The following is a 13557-nucleotide window of genomic DNA, read 5'->3' as shown; positions in this document are numbered from 1 at the left end:
CTATATAGTTGAGTGTCAAATGCTAATCCAATCCGCTTCATTCAAATGTTCAGTTTTTCACTTTTCCAAAGCACCTTTTCACCCTCTCCCCTTATAGTTCCTGGAGATCGCCCCTCCCAGGTATAACCTTGCACCTCCTAGACCATTTCAAATGCAAAGTTTAGGCAGAACCTCCTATAGAGATCCATGTTTGGAAAGCTTACAATTGAATCCTGATAGAGATAGACAATACAAGCAATGGCCTGGTCATCTGATTTGCATGGCATATTTAGCCACTGCTTCAAAAGACTAAAACTGCTTTCTCAATATTTCTTTCTCAAAAGAAATGTTGAATAAACTTGGAATTTAAATTTAATATGATGAGGCACGTTTACTGAGAGCCTGAAAAATCTGGAGAGTTTCAGAAGACCCAAGTGATGAACATCACAGGTGCTACAGTTTAACAGGAAAGTGCAATAAGAATTCACAGCCTAGAAAGGTTTCATAAAATAAAAGTCGTCTGTTAGATTGTGGGTAGAGGGCAGGCATCAAACAACTCAGTGAATTCATATCTTATTGCCATGTGTATAGGGAGGTTGGAGGCGAGGGGTAAGAGCTGCATTTGCCCAAAATCTGTACCCACGTGTTGGACATATTTTTCTGATTCTTTTTATTTCATTTTTGTATTAAAAGTTGACATTATTCAGACTTTCAAATCACAAAGGTGGGACTGAAACACTTAAAAACATACTTAGCTATGAAATGACTTACATGTTTCATGATAGCCAGTGAGGAATAACCCAGTTAAATCTGTTAGCACTTCTTTCTGGTGAAGCTATTGAAAAGCACCAGCAGTGTTTTGGGCAGAAAAGGAGGCCGCAAACCTCAACTGAGTGACAAATTGATTTGTGAATGCAGGGCTTATGTACCATTGATGTTTTATTTGTTTGTTTGTTTGTTTGTTTTTGAGACAGGGTCTTCCTCTGTCGCCCTGGCTGGAGTGCAGTGGTGTAACCACAGCTCACCGCAGCGTTGACCTCGCAGACACAAGCAATCCTTCTACCTCAGCCTCCCAAGGAGCTGGACTAAGGGTGAGCACCACTGTGCCCGAATAACTTTTTCTTTTCTTTTTTTGCAGAGACAGGGTTATACCATGTTGCCCAGGCAGATCTCAAACTCATGGGGTCAGGAGAGCCACCCAGTCTCCCAAAGTACTGAGACTACAGGCATGAGCCATGCTGTGTGGCCTGAAACACTTTTTCAGCATTCGTGTTTAACTCTTGAAATTATGTGAAAACAATTACAATGCAAAAAAAAAAAAAAAATGTTTTGAGACCACCACATTAAACGTTCTAACTCTTCATAGTCAATTTTGCATGGGGGGGAAAGTGCCATGTATGTACTATGCAACAATCGTGCATGATCTGTACATGTACTCCAGAACCTAAAGTATAGTAAAAAAAAAATAATAAATAAAATGTACTTCATTCTAAAAAATAAAAAAATAAAAAAATAAACATAAAAACAAACACTGAGAATGCTGTACCTGGCATTTGTTTTAAAAAGGTTACATTTCTCCTACCAAGTTTCTACTCTAATCCATGACAGAGATAGGGGTAAGGGGCACTAAAACAATTGGAGTTTGGGTGATAGCTTGTTGTTGTTGCTGGCATTCAAAGGTATTTAGAATACACAAGCTGTTATATGCTTAAGAAGAGGAAGGTGGGGCCGGGCGCGGTGGCTCAAGCCTGTAATCCCAGCACTTTGGGAGGCCGAGGCGGGTGGATCACGAGGTCAAGAGATCGAGACCATCCTGGTCAACATGGTGAAACCCCGTCTCTACTAAAAATACAAAAAATTAGCTGGGCATGGTGGCGCGTGCCTGTAATCCCAGCTACTCAGGAGGCTGAGGCAGGAGAATTGCCTGAACCCGGGAGGCGGAGGTTGCGGTGAGCCGAGATCGCGCCATTGCACTCCAGCCTGGGTAACAAGAGCGAAACTCCGTCTCAAAAAAAAAAAAATTAAATTAAGAAAAAATTAAAATAAAAAAGGAAGAGGAAGGCGAAATGCCTTCGTAATTTAATGGAACAGTAATAAGCTTGGTTTTCAATAACTGTACTGTTATTTGTCAACACATTAAAATGTACTCTATAAGAGATATATAAAACACAAGTGTCTATTGCTTGATTTATTCTAAATTTCCCTTAATTTAACCTTAAAAACTATATTCTATTATCATCAGATATATCTAAATAAGTTCAATCATATTCTAGCATTTGCTAGTATTTGGAAATACATGTATTGTAAAACTTTAAAGTATGACTCTAACCTTGACTTAAAAAAACGTATAGACTTTCCTTTATAAAGAATAACTCTTAACTCAATTTTTTTGAAAGTCAAAAGTTCTCCCGTTTTAAATCACACTTATGAATATTTTAATTGGTTATGAGTGTTGCAGAAGTTTGGGGCAAATCCCTTAAATTCCAGTCTGGTTGCACTTGGGTGTTTCTTGTTTAAGTTTGAAAAGCCTTGTAATAGGATAGCTGAGTTATATTCCATGTTCTCCAGCTCATTTCCAAAAGGCTGGGAACAAAACTCTAAGGAAATAGATCTCACATCTATCTTTACAACAAAAATTAAAAGGTAGCTGTTAACCCCCTCTTCTGAGCTAAAACTTCCATGTTGCATATAGTTCTAATTATAGTGGCCATAAACTAAGCACATTGACCAGAGACTATTGTCTCCTTGCTATTAAATTTCTAAAATTTCATTTATTGATAAATATCACTGGTCATTAATGAAAGCATATGTGAATCATAAGAATAGCAAATTTTGCCTGTCATGCATAGCTGTAGCCATATCAGTGAAACCATACCAAAAATCAGATATACTACATACATATTAGACAATAGACTGTTATTGTTCTTAAAGATGGATGTTTATGGTTTTGGATAATTCTTTCTGAGGCTAAATTTGTGTCAGTGTGTGTGTGGAGACGGGGTCTCTGTCATCCAGGCTGGAGTGCAGTAGTGAGATCATGGCTCACTGCAGCCTCAACCTCCTGGGCTCAAGGCATTCTCTTATCTTGGCCTCCTAAGTATCTGAGACCACAGGTGGACACCACCATGTCCAGCTAAATTTTCTTCTTTTTTGTAGAGACAGGGTTTCACCATGTTGCCCAAGTTGGTCTCAAACACCTAGGCTCAAGCAATCCTCCAGCCTTAGCCTCGCAAAGTGTCGGGATTACAGGTATGAGCCACTGTGCCGAGCCCAGGCTAAATTTTCTTCTTTAAAGGTTCTAATATATAACAATAAACTTTAGAACATTGAACAGAAGTCCTTGGAATAATAGAACCTAAGGTTGATGGAGAGCTTGGAAATTACACAGTCAAATTCAGTCATTTTTGCTAAGATTCTAAGGCTATACAATCAACAATCTACTAGGAAAGCTAACAGTGCAGTCCAGAGCTTCTGATCACCAAAGGTATGTCACCTCCACAATACTAATGATATGGTTTTATTCAGGCTAATCTTTCTGATATATGTAACTATTCATTATGCAGATGTAATTAATGGATAATTATAAAAAGTTATTAGATTCAATGGCTTATACTAGATACTAAATACTAAAGGAAAGCTAAATGGGCTATCCAGAAAAAGAATTAGTGAGTAGATATCAAACGCTAAGCTTTACACAGGTCTTCTGTTCTAGAAGTGTTTATTCACAACTCAGTAAGTTTGCCTTACATGAGATTTATCTCCATGGGACATTATATCAAAGCACCAGGTAAAAATTATCCAGGATGAAATGTAAATCAGTCAACACAAACCAAAATGCAGGCTTATACAAGCATAGTCTCCTTGCTAACAAATTGCCATTTGTATGATTCCTCTCTTGTTTACTCTCTTCATTCATAACACCATTCATTTGGGCATCACATGTGTTTTGTAATCAGCATATGATGCAATGGAAACACACATGTCATAGCACATTTGCTACAGTTGTGTAGGTGAGGCCACCGATAAGTGCCCTTCAGAGGTAACAAAAATTCTTAATCAGTTACCTGAAGACTCACAGTTGAAAAATCTTAATCAAATTGTCCTATCATGCACTCCAATTGTAGTTCATAATTAGTCTGATAGCAAAGTCCTCTTCTAGTTATTTTCCTTGTTCATTCTAGGCAGGGAATAATCTAATAAAAATATACTAATAATAACAATAAGTTATGCTTAGGTGACACTGATAAAGTGCATGGCACTGTTCATGGCATCATATATCTTTATATACATCTTTATTATATATATATTTATTTATATATATCTTTATATTTTTAAAAATATTTTGTTTCTCATGATAACTGTATGAGATACACATTATTACCATGCCCATTTTACAGAGAAGAACACTGAGGCATAGAAAGATTAAATGACTTGTTCATACTCACTCAGTAGTGTTTGCTGACTGTCTCTCAATAACCATCTTATCCTTCTTCCCTCCAAGCAAACTATGTTGCAATCAATCCAGACGTTTTGCCTTTATCTTGGCACCCCTTTGTCATCCTCATGCCATTTTTCTGGCTACTTCTTTTCATGGAATTCAGTTTCCAATCCTTTTCCTCACCCAAATCCCACTGTTCATTCCTCTCAGGTCCAGGTTAAGAGACCCATTTGGTGTTGACCCTTCCCAAATTGTACCAGCTGGAAATCACCTATTTCTTCTCTGAGCTCCCAAGCTCCCAAGACTCAGAGAAGGAATACGCCTTCAAACTTACTATTTATGAGACGCTACTTTTTTGTTCTAGTGACTTGAACATTTGATACCTTCCCTACTGAGCCATGATTTCCTTCAAGGTATGAACATTTTAACAGGTCAGTATGTTCTTCACAGAGACAAGCAAGTGGTGTTGTCAATATGCATGTGTTGAATCAAATGGATAACCTAAACATATCCAAGCTAATTCTCTCATGGACTCTTCAGAAGATAGCTGGTCATTTTCAGTAACAAGAGCCTGGAATTCTTACTAAGGAGCTCCAGGGCTGAGAATACAGAAACAGTAGCCCATAGGCAGAAGCATGGTACAGAGCTAAAGCATCCCTGGAGTCTAGTTTCTGCTCTACCACTAAACACCAACAGATCTGTGACAAGGCACATAAAATCTCTAAGCTTCAGTTCTCCACGGGCCCAACCAATAAGAGAGTTGTGCCGCATAGTTTCAAGTATTTCTAATAGCTCCAAGATGCTATCATTCTAGGATTCATACATAGTATTCTGAGATCTCTGCTAAAAGTGACAAGTTTAACTGAGGTAGTATTTTGTAAAATTTTACAAGGTAACTGAGGAAGACTTAGAAGACAGCAATCACTGAAAGGATTAGGAATCAGGACTCTTGTGGACTTGAGAGATTATTTTAATATAAAATTGTTTCACTTCAAAACATCACATCCAACTAAAAAGACCCTTCAGCTCTTTTTTCCGTGATCAATTAAAAGAAAATATTTACCTCATACATTATTAGTGGGAATGTAAAGTAGCTCAGCTGCTTTGGAAAATAGTCTTGCAGTTCCTCAAAAGGTGAAACACAGACTAAACATATGACCCAGCATTTCTACCCCATGTTAAATGAAGATGTATGTTCACACAAAAGTTAGTACATGGATGTTCAAAATAGCAATATCTATAACAGCCAAAAATGGAAACAACCTAAATTGTTCATCAACTAGTAAAACAAAGAATAAATGATATGGAATATTACTGGGCAATTAAAAAGGAATGATGTACTGATACATGCTATGCCATGGATGACCTTTGAAAACGTCATGCTAAAGGAAAGAAGCTAGTCACAGAATAGCATCATATATTGTATAACTGCATTTATATGAAATGTCCAGAAAAGACAAATCCATAGAGATAGAACTTGAGTGGTGGTTTCTTGTGGTTGGTGGAGGGATGGTGGAACAGGGTACATAGTTTCTTTCTTGGATAATTCAAAACATTTTAAAGTTAGATTGTAGTGATGGTTGTACAATTCTATGAACAGGATGAATAAAGGTTGTGAAAACAAGTGAAGAATGGTTACTTACTGGGGGTCACGAAAATGTCTGTGAATGGTGGAAGCCATTTACTGTGATGGGAATGACTTGAAAGAGGAGAATATTCTGTCTTATGTTTGAGTTCTGTATATTCTTATTGGACGTGAAGCAAAGACATCAAGTAGTCAGGTGAGTATGTCAAGCACTGTTGCAAGCACTGAAGATACGACAGCATCTAGAACAGCCGGGTTATGTCCTTATGGATCTTATATCCCTGCATGCAATGATTAGGGCAATTGGAGAATTATCAATCCAAATATGTATTTAAAATTTATGGGATTAGATGAAAGATCCTAAGGATTGGCTGCAATCGGAGGAAAAAACACTGAGGGTTGAGGCCTCTGTTACTCCAACACTGTTTTGAGTCAGGTATTTGGGGTAAGTGTGCTACCTTAGATGCCATATTGTACTCTGTCATGGTATAACACATTGCTAAAACATTAACAGAGTTTATTGGTATTTATTTTTGAAAAGAGTTTACAATAATTCCTGTATCCTTTATATAATAATTTTTTTTTAGAAAAAAGAAAAGCAATATCCATGCCAATGTATTGATTTAGGTTGATAGATCTAAATCTGGAGACACTGTAAGAAATATAGCAATACTTTTCATTAGAAATAAATCTGTACAGTGGCACTCTATAAATCTCCATTGTTTGCTTGAACTCAGATATGAAGACTTTTACTTATCTAAACTGGAAAATGACAGGATCCTTGCAAAGCAAGTTTGCATAAAGCTACATAGAGTGCTGTGGGGAAAAAGTGAGAAAGTCAAAACCCCAACTGGACATAACTGAAGGTAAAATGTTATTCACGTTTTTCCTTTAAATGCAGATTTTCTAAATTATTATTGAAGAAACACCCTCAGCTACCTTCTTCACTCTTCAAATGTTTCTCTAATGCCTTTCATTAGGTCCAAAAAAGAAAAAAAAGAGGGGGAGAATAAGAAGGAAAGGAAAGAGAATATGAATGAGAGGAAGAAAGAGAAGAAAAAAGCAGGAAAAGGAGAAATAGTAAAAAATATAATAGTCTTTTTTTTCTAACACTATTCAAAAACCAAATTGCACAAGGAATTACATGTGTCTCCTACAGACTTCTGGAACTACTTCAGCAGATATTACAGGCGTATACACATCCCACATCATAAGCTCCCTTCATCACTGCATATGTATCCCAATTTATACAAGGTGCTTACATATCTATATTTTTAATGTCAAAGATGCTATTTTATAGAAGCTGGTCAGGGATGAGATGGCCAGAACTGCTCTTCTTATATAATCATGACCTTTTTAATTTTTTTTTATGATATTCTTGTTTAATAGTCTAAGAAATCCTTTTGGTTTATGGTCCACATGTTACATAGCATCAAAGGTTATTCAAACAAAGCCAATTCAAACCTGATATTACTGCATAGCTTCAAGAACACATTTCAGGTTACTTATATCCCATTTAAGTTCTGAAATAGACTACATATGGCTATAATAAGCCCATTACTGAAAAAAAGCACTTTAGCAACATGTATAAACCTATATGACATTATACATCTGCACTAAGCACATACATTATCTTTATTATATTTATTATATTTATCTCCCCTAATATCATGTGTGCCATTTTCATTTAAGAATAAAGAATAAAGATAAGAAAACCATTCTCATTTTAAGACGCCTTTTCACAAGTATTGCAAAATTATCAGATTGACATAATGTGTGGGATACAGATGTAATTTAAAAGTCTTGCCATGGTTCATATCAATTCCCCATAAATAACTGCAAAACACTATTCTTATTCAAAAATAAAGAAAAGCTGGAGAACAAAGACTAACCTTAATATGTATTCTCCTACATAATCATACAGAAAAGCCTAGATGTGATTAATTAATCTGTATTAATAAGAAAACCATTATTTACATCCCAAATAGAAAAGTTTATCTACAGTTCTCAACTAACTTAATATTTGCTCTCTATAGATTGCTGCAGGGACACAGTACTGAAAAATTATAAATAATATTAGCACATAGCTTCTACAAGGTGGCAAAACTCTAACATTTCTCATATACTGTAAAAATGCACATATAAATAACCCACCAAGCAAATATCAATGCAAATCTATGTATCATTTGTCACTGAATAAAATTAATATCTGTGACTAGCACAAGGATGGTCAGTATATCTTTCAAATGGTACAAGCTTCCCTACATTTGAAATTCATGTGAAGTATAAGCACACACCTCACAGAAGAATAAGTAAATAGAAATCATAGAATCCTGGAAGAGTAGCAAAGCTTAGAGATCCCACAATCCAGCCTCTTCACTATGTATGTGAACAGTCTCAAAGTGTTGAAACAGCCTAGAGGGCAGTGTTGTCCACATCCCAAATTTTCAACAATCCCCCTGGAGAAACTGTCATTCTGAAGTATCCAAAGGCAATCCAATGTCAAACGTATGATTTACATACTAATTTAGTAAGAGTGTCCAGGGTTTCCTTTGCTTTTGACACAGCAGATGCTAAACACAAAACCAGTTTCACACACACCAAATTTCACATTGCCTTTCCAGTCTCAACTCCTCAATTCTGGCGTTTTTCCCTACATTACTATGAATTCTGCTGCATAATTGTGTCCCAGACACAAACTGCTCCCTTATCCTATAATGTTAAATCAAAACAAATGTTCTAGGTTGTCTTTGGGGCTAGGAGAAGGGTGGTGTGGGAGAGAAGGAAGGAAAGAAGGGAGAGAGTAATAAAAAGGAGAGAGAGAAGGGAGGGAGAAACGAAAGAAGGAAGGGAGGGAAGGCAGACAGAAATACTGTCTTGCTACTGCTGTTCCAGCAGGCTGGTTAATTGCATTTGTTTCATGTATCTCCAAACACCCTGTATATTAATTACATTCTGTAACACCAAGCTCTTCTGATTTCCTCTGTCACTTCCCCTGAGCAATGTAATTGTATTCCTCCTAGCAACACACTGATTTAAAAATACATATATAAAAAAATCCTTGGTGATAATTCTGTAGTCTAATGTATAGTTTATACATGCATTTCTGTTACTGAGATATGTAAATTCATGGTTTATGAGGTCATATTCTTTAAAAAGTTATACCAAAGTCTTCTTATCATGAAAATCAAACACAGCTGGGACAAATAGGTAGCCCTATTTTGTTATGGAGATGTACATGTATTTTAATGTACTGAAAAGGAAATGCATTAAGATGGTTATAGATGTGGCTGTAGTATCGTTTACAATAATTAAACCCTAAACATCTACTAGACTGGGAAAAGAGAGAAGCAGTGCACACACATGCATCCCTCCCCTACTATCGCTGGGGGGCAAAGATACTCATGTAGTCCATGATTTAAAACAGCCACTTGACAGTAGGTAAACTCATCTGTATTGCCTCATGTTTATAGAAAGCCTTCCTTTTTGAGTCCAATACATCGGGTTCTATGCAGCACTAGCTGCCAGGAACAAAGTTAGCTACCACAGATGGGCAAAAATAGGCAGTGTCCCAAATAATGAATTCATCCACAATGCAAATGGTGGAGCAAAGTTTACATGGCAACAAGCTATTATGATGGCTCAAACAGTTGGACTAATACACTTTAGGTTCTTTACAAGTACCATAAGTAATTAAAAACCTAAAGTACTGAAATCCATATTTCCAGTTAGGAAAAAAATAATTACCTAGTCCTTCCCTTATACCAATTCTTTCCATGGATGTAAAAATCAAAGTCTCTAGAAGGTTAATAGCCAATATTCTTCTAACTTCTTTTCTTTTGAATACAATTCAAAAAGCATGTTAATGATTATTTCCACTCTTCACTCAAAGGAGTCACAAAAAAGGATTTTGCAATAGTCGCACAATAAATTGACATCCTGTGAAAACATCCAAGTAAACCAAATCTGAACAAAAGACAAGAGAATCAGAGACAGAATGCTGTCGGCTTTGACAGACTGACTCAACCTAGAGGGAGACACCTCCAGCACCTGTTTAAGACCCCTATTGTGTTTGCCCACTGGGGACTGAGCTAAGTGTTCCACTCCTGTGGCCAGACCATAGCTGATGCTTCCCCCTTCGTGGAGCCTCGCCCAGTCTCACTTTTGACAGTTTTCTCCCTAGGATCTAAATTCTTCATTCTGATTTAACGCTAGGAGAGCATTCAAGGCACACAGGTGATACACATTGATCTAAGTCTCAAATTCCTAACCCATTGAACCTTCCTTAGAGTGTCTATTACCGTATTTCTTCACTTGAATGTCTAAGCCAAAGTTCAGACACAAGAGCAAACATCAAATAGAGAGCAGGCACAATAGTATTAGGCTCTTTCAGGAGATTCACTTTAATACTTCTTTTTCTAACAAAACCGGGAGCCCATCACTTACTATCCAACTCGTTAATGAATTAAGTAAATTACAACAACAATCACAATAGCTGACTACTAACATGTTCCACTTGCAGCAGTTTAGAAACAAAAGACTTAAATAAAACCTCTGCCCCCAAGGAGCCCGTGCCTGGCCAACACGGACTTACAGACATACTGTCATTTTATTCATAAACCCACCTCAAATTCCAAAAGAAATGGTTTGGGTAGTTGGGGGTGAGGGGTGCAAAAAAAAGATAAAAGCATTTTTAACTTACCATCAATCCGAACATATAAAAATCCACAGAGCAGTAGTTGTGTAAACATCAGCAGACTCATTTTGACATATTAAAAAGGATCCAGATTGTTTAAGAAACCAATCCCAGAGAGCAGAAGTACAAAAATAAGTATCAAAAAAAGAGGTAGGTCCAAAGTTTAGACTTTCCTAGATACTAATTAAAGTCAAGAAGAGCAAATCGCAAGATCAGACGGGGTTGGTGGAGAGGTCTTGAACGGGGCACATTTAGATCCATCCAAACTAACAGAGGACACTTCAAAGACTGCTGTATTTCCAACACTCTGGCTTCCTAAATTCCCACAAATTCAGCCCAGCCAGAGGTATTATTTAAGTGTGTCTAACCCCCTCTCCTAAGGCTCCCTTGCAATCCAAAGCCAAGTTCTTTCTTCAGAAGTCAAGATGATGAAGGGGGAGGAAAAGACCTAATTCCTAGAAAGTGTTCCACAAACTTGCCAGCGCGCTGCCGAAAAACCATTGGCCTGCCTACTGGTTTTCTTTCCCCCGGTTTCCTTCTCCGTAGCAGCTCCACGCCTGGAGTGGTTTTTTTTTTAATATATATATATATATATATATATATATTTACTTAACTTCCATAATAAGGATGTGTCAAAGCAACACTTTGCAGGCGGGCAGACTTGGCGGGCCTCTCCTTTGCAGCCTCGTTGCCTCCCTCCACCTCTCTTGTTTCCAAAAGAGAGGAAAAGGGAAATCAGGACGATTCGGGTGGAGAATCCGAACTCCTACGTGGTGGGGCTGCGGGGAGGGAGGGAGGGAGGGGCCGGGCTGAGGCTGAGGCTGCAGCCACCCCCGGGGGCCGCCTCTGAGCGATTGTGCACCCGGCGGCGGCTGAGGGCGAGCGCAGAGCCGGGCGCGCGAGCCCAGCCCGGGAGCCTCGGAGAAAGGGAGCGCTCCGTCCAGCGTCAGGCGCGGTCTGCCGCTCGCCCCGGTCCCCCCGCCGGTTCCCGCGGTCCGGCCGCCGCCGCTGCTCGGGCAGGCCGGCAGCAGAGCGTCCGCCTCCTCCAGCAGCTGCCGCGGATGGAAGGACTTAGAGGAGGGAAGGCGAGGAGGCGGGAGGGGAGGGAGGAAGGAAAGCGGCTTGGAGTCTGCCCCGGGGAGGGGCGGGGGCGGCGAGGGGGTGCACCGAGCCCTCCACCTCCAGACTCCGCCGCCCGCCCGCGCAGGGGAGCGGGGAGGGGGTCCCGGAGAGCGGAGAGTCCCAGCGGGACGGAGAGGAGCAAATTCGGAGCGCCCCGCCGGCTGCCCAGGGCCGAGGCCGCGGGTCAACTCCGTCCCCTCCCCGTGCCTCCCGGGGCCCCCTCCTTCCCGCCTCGGGAGGGGTGAGGTGGGCTCCAGACTCCTGCTACTCGCCGAGTCCCGTTTAATGGGCAGGTAATTTTCTCGGTGAGTGATTTCATGGAAGCCCTTCCTAATTATTCATCCCTCCGTCTGCCGGCGCTGTACGCGTTTTCTTGAAAAAGATCACCCTCCAGGACCCGGGGCGCAGCCTCATTACCCGTTAAAATCACACAAACACTCACTCTTCACCTTTTAGCCAAATGAGAAGCCGAGTAGGGGGGAAGAAAAGGAAAGGAAGAGAAATATAAGCACCTTTTGGACCGGAAAGGTTGTGTGTGGATGCTTCCTATACGGTTAAAAAGCACGAGGGGCGGGTGGGGGGAGGAAGGGTGCAGAAATCTCTAACCTCTAGCGGCTCATTTTAGCCAAGATCTATGGCCCCCTGCGGCATCCCCAAGGGGAGGAGGGAAAGGAAGGGGTGGCATCCCCTCTTATGTTACTCAGTTGCCTTTTGACCCTTCAAAGATGAGTTTGATGCGCGATCGCGCTCTGAGAAGGAGTTCCGAAGGAGATGCTAAAGATGGGGGAGCGGGGATCACAGAGTTTGGGGGCGAGGGATCCCCGAAGTCCTTACCCTCCGGAGACCAGTACCTCCAGAAGGAATTTCGGAAAACATAAGCTCTGGTTGCGGAAAGCCGGAAACCCAGCTGAGCTCATGGAAGCTCAAAAAGAAGCCGAATTTCAGCCCCAAGACGACAAAACCCTGAAAATTAAGGCCAAGACTACCAAGTGATGCCATTCAGGACCGGGGATGATTAGGGAAGGCTAGGTGAGATCAAAGGGATGCCAGTGTCTGCGGTGCCCCGGTGTGGCCGGTGTGGCCGGGCCCACGTGTGATCACAAGCTCGCTGGTAGCTGTTTGATGCTTGTTCAGATGATTAGAAGGCGGCTTATAGGAACTCACGCAGGTCCCTGAGCTGAGCTAAATGCTGGATGGTGAGTCTTTAGTTCCCCCTACTGGAAAATATTAGGAAAGAGTCTCTCTTTAAGGGGCTGTGTGAGGAAGAGCCTTTGTTTGTTTGGTGGATACATTTTGGGGCTGCTACTTAATTTAGTTCTCCCTTGCATTTTATGCGCGTTGTGTGTTTTTTTTTTTTTTAAAAAAGATCAGCGACATTCAAGCAATTAGGAGAGGTCTTATGGTACCTCAGCATGCTTGAAAATTACTGTAATGAAATAGCCTTGCAAAAGAATAAAACAACTGCTCTTGTAAAGCATTAAGAGTAATTTCAGCACACTTTTGATCTACAGTATTTACTTGTAAAGAAGAAAAGTGCATTAGGTTGCTAAAGTTGAATCACTTGAATTGTCACAGTAATAATCCTGAATGTGCTATTGTTTTAGCACCCCATGAAAAGAGGCTTAACCATTAGGGAGAAACTAGTTCACTCCTCACCATCCCAAAGGCCTAATAAGTCTAAATTTGATAATACTGTGGTCTAGCAAAATCCAAAAGGGCACTGGATTAACATCTCTT

At 40.0% G+C, this 13557-nt stretch overlaps 1 protein-coding gene across 15 annotated transcripts in view; it reads right to left on the bottom strand.

Moving 5' to 3' along the window:
- ROBO2 (roundabout guidance receptor 2) overlaps positions 1-13557 on the bottom strand; it is a 1318500-nt gene that overhangs the window by 591511 nt on the left and 713432 nt on the right. For 2 of the 15 annotated variants that reach the window (XM_032276629.1, XM_032276633.1), the window contains exon 1: positions 10705-11469. The exons of 11 other annotated variants lie outside the window; for them this stretch is intronic. In XM_032276629.1, the coding sequence (XP_032132520.1) occupies positions 10705-10765 (61 nt within the window). In that variant the 5' untranslated portion in view covers positions 10766-11469. Of the gene's footprint in view, positions 1-10704; positions 11608-13557 lie in introns of those variants that run through there. 2 more of the 15 variants (XM_032276622.1, XM_032276634.1) reach the window with 2 other exon arrangements.

Source organism: Sapajus apella, unplaced genomic scaffold, assembly GCF_009761245.1.
Source record: "Sapajus apella isolate SASKATOON/1434 unplaced genomic scaffold, GSC_monkey_1.0 scaffold8, whole genome shotgun sequence".
In the NCBI taxonomy this organism is placed as follows: Eukaryota; Metazoa; Chordata; class Mammalia; order Primates; family Cebidae; genus Sapajus; species Sapajus apella.
This window is presented reverse-complemented; position numbering and strand designations above follow the sequence as displayed.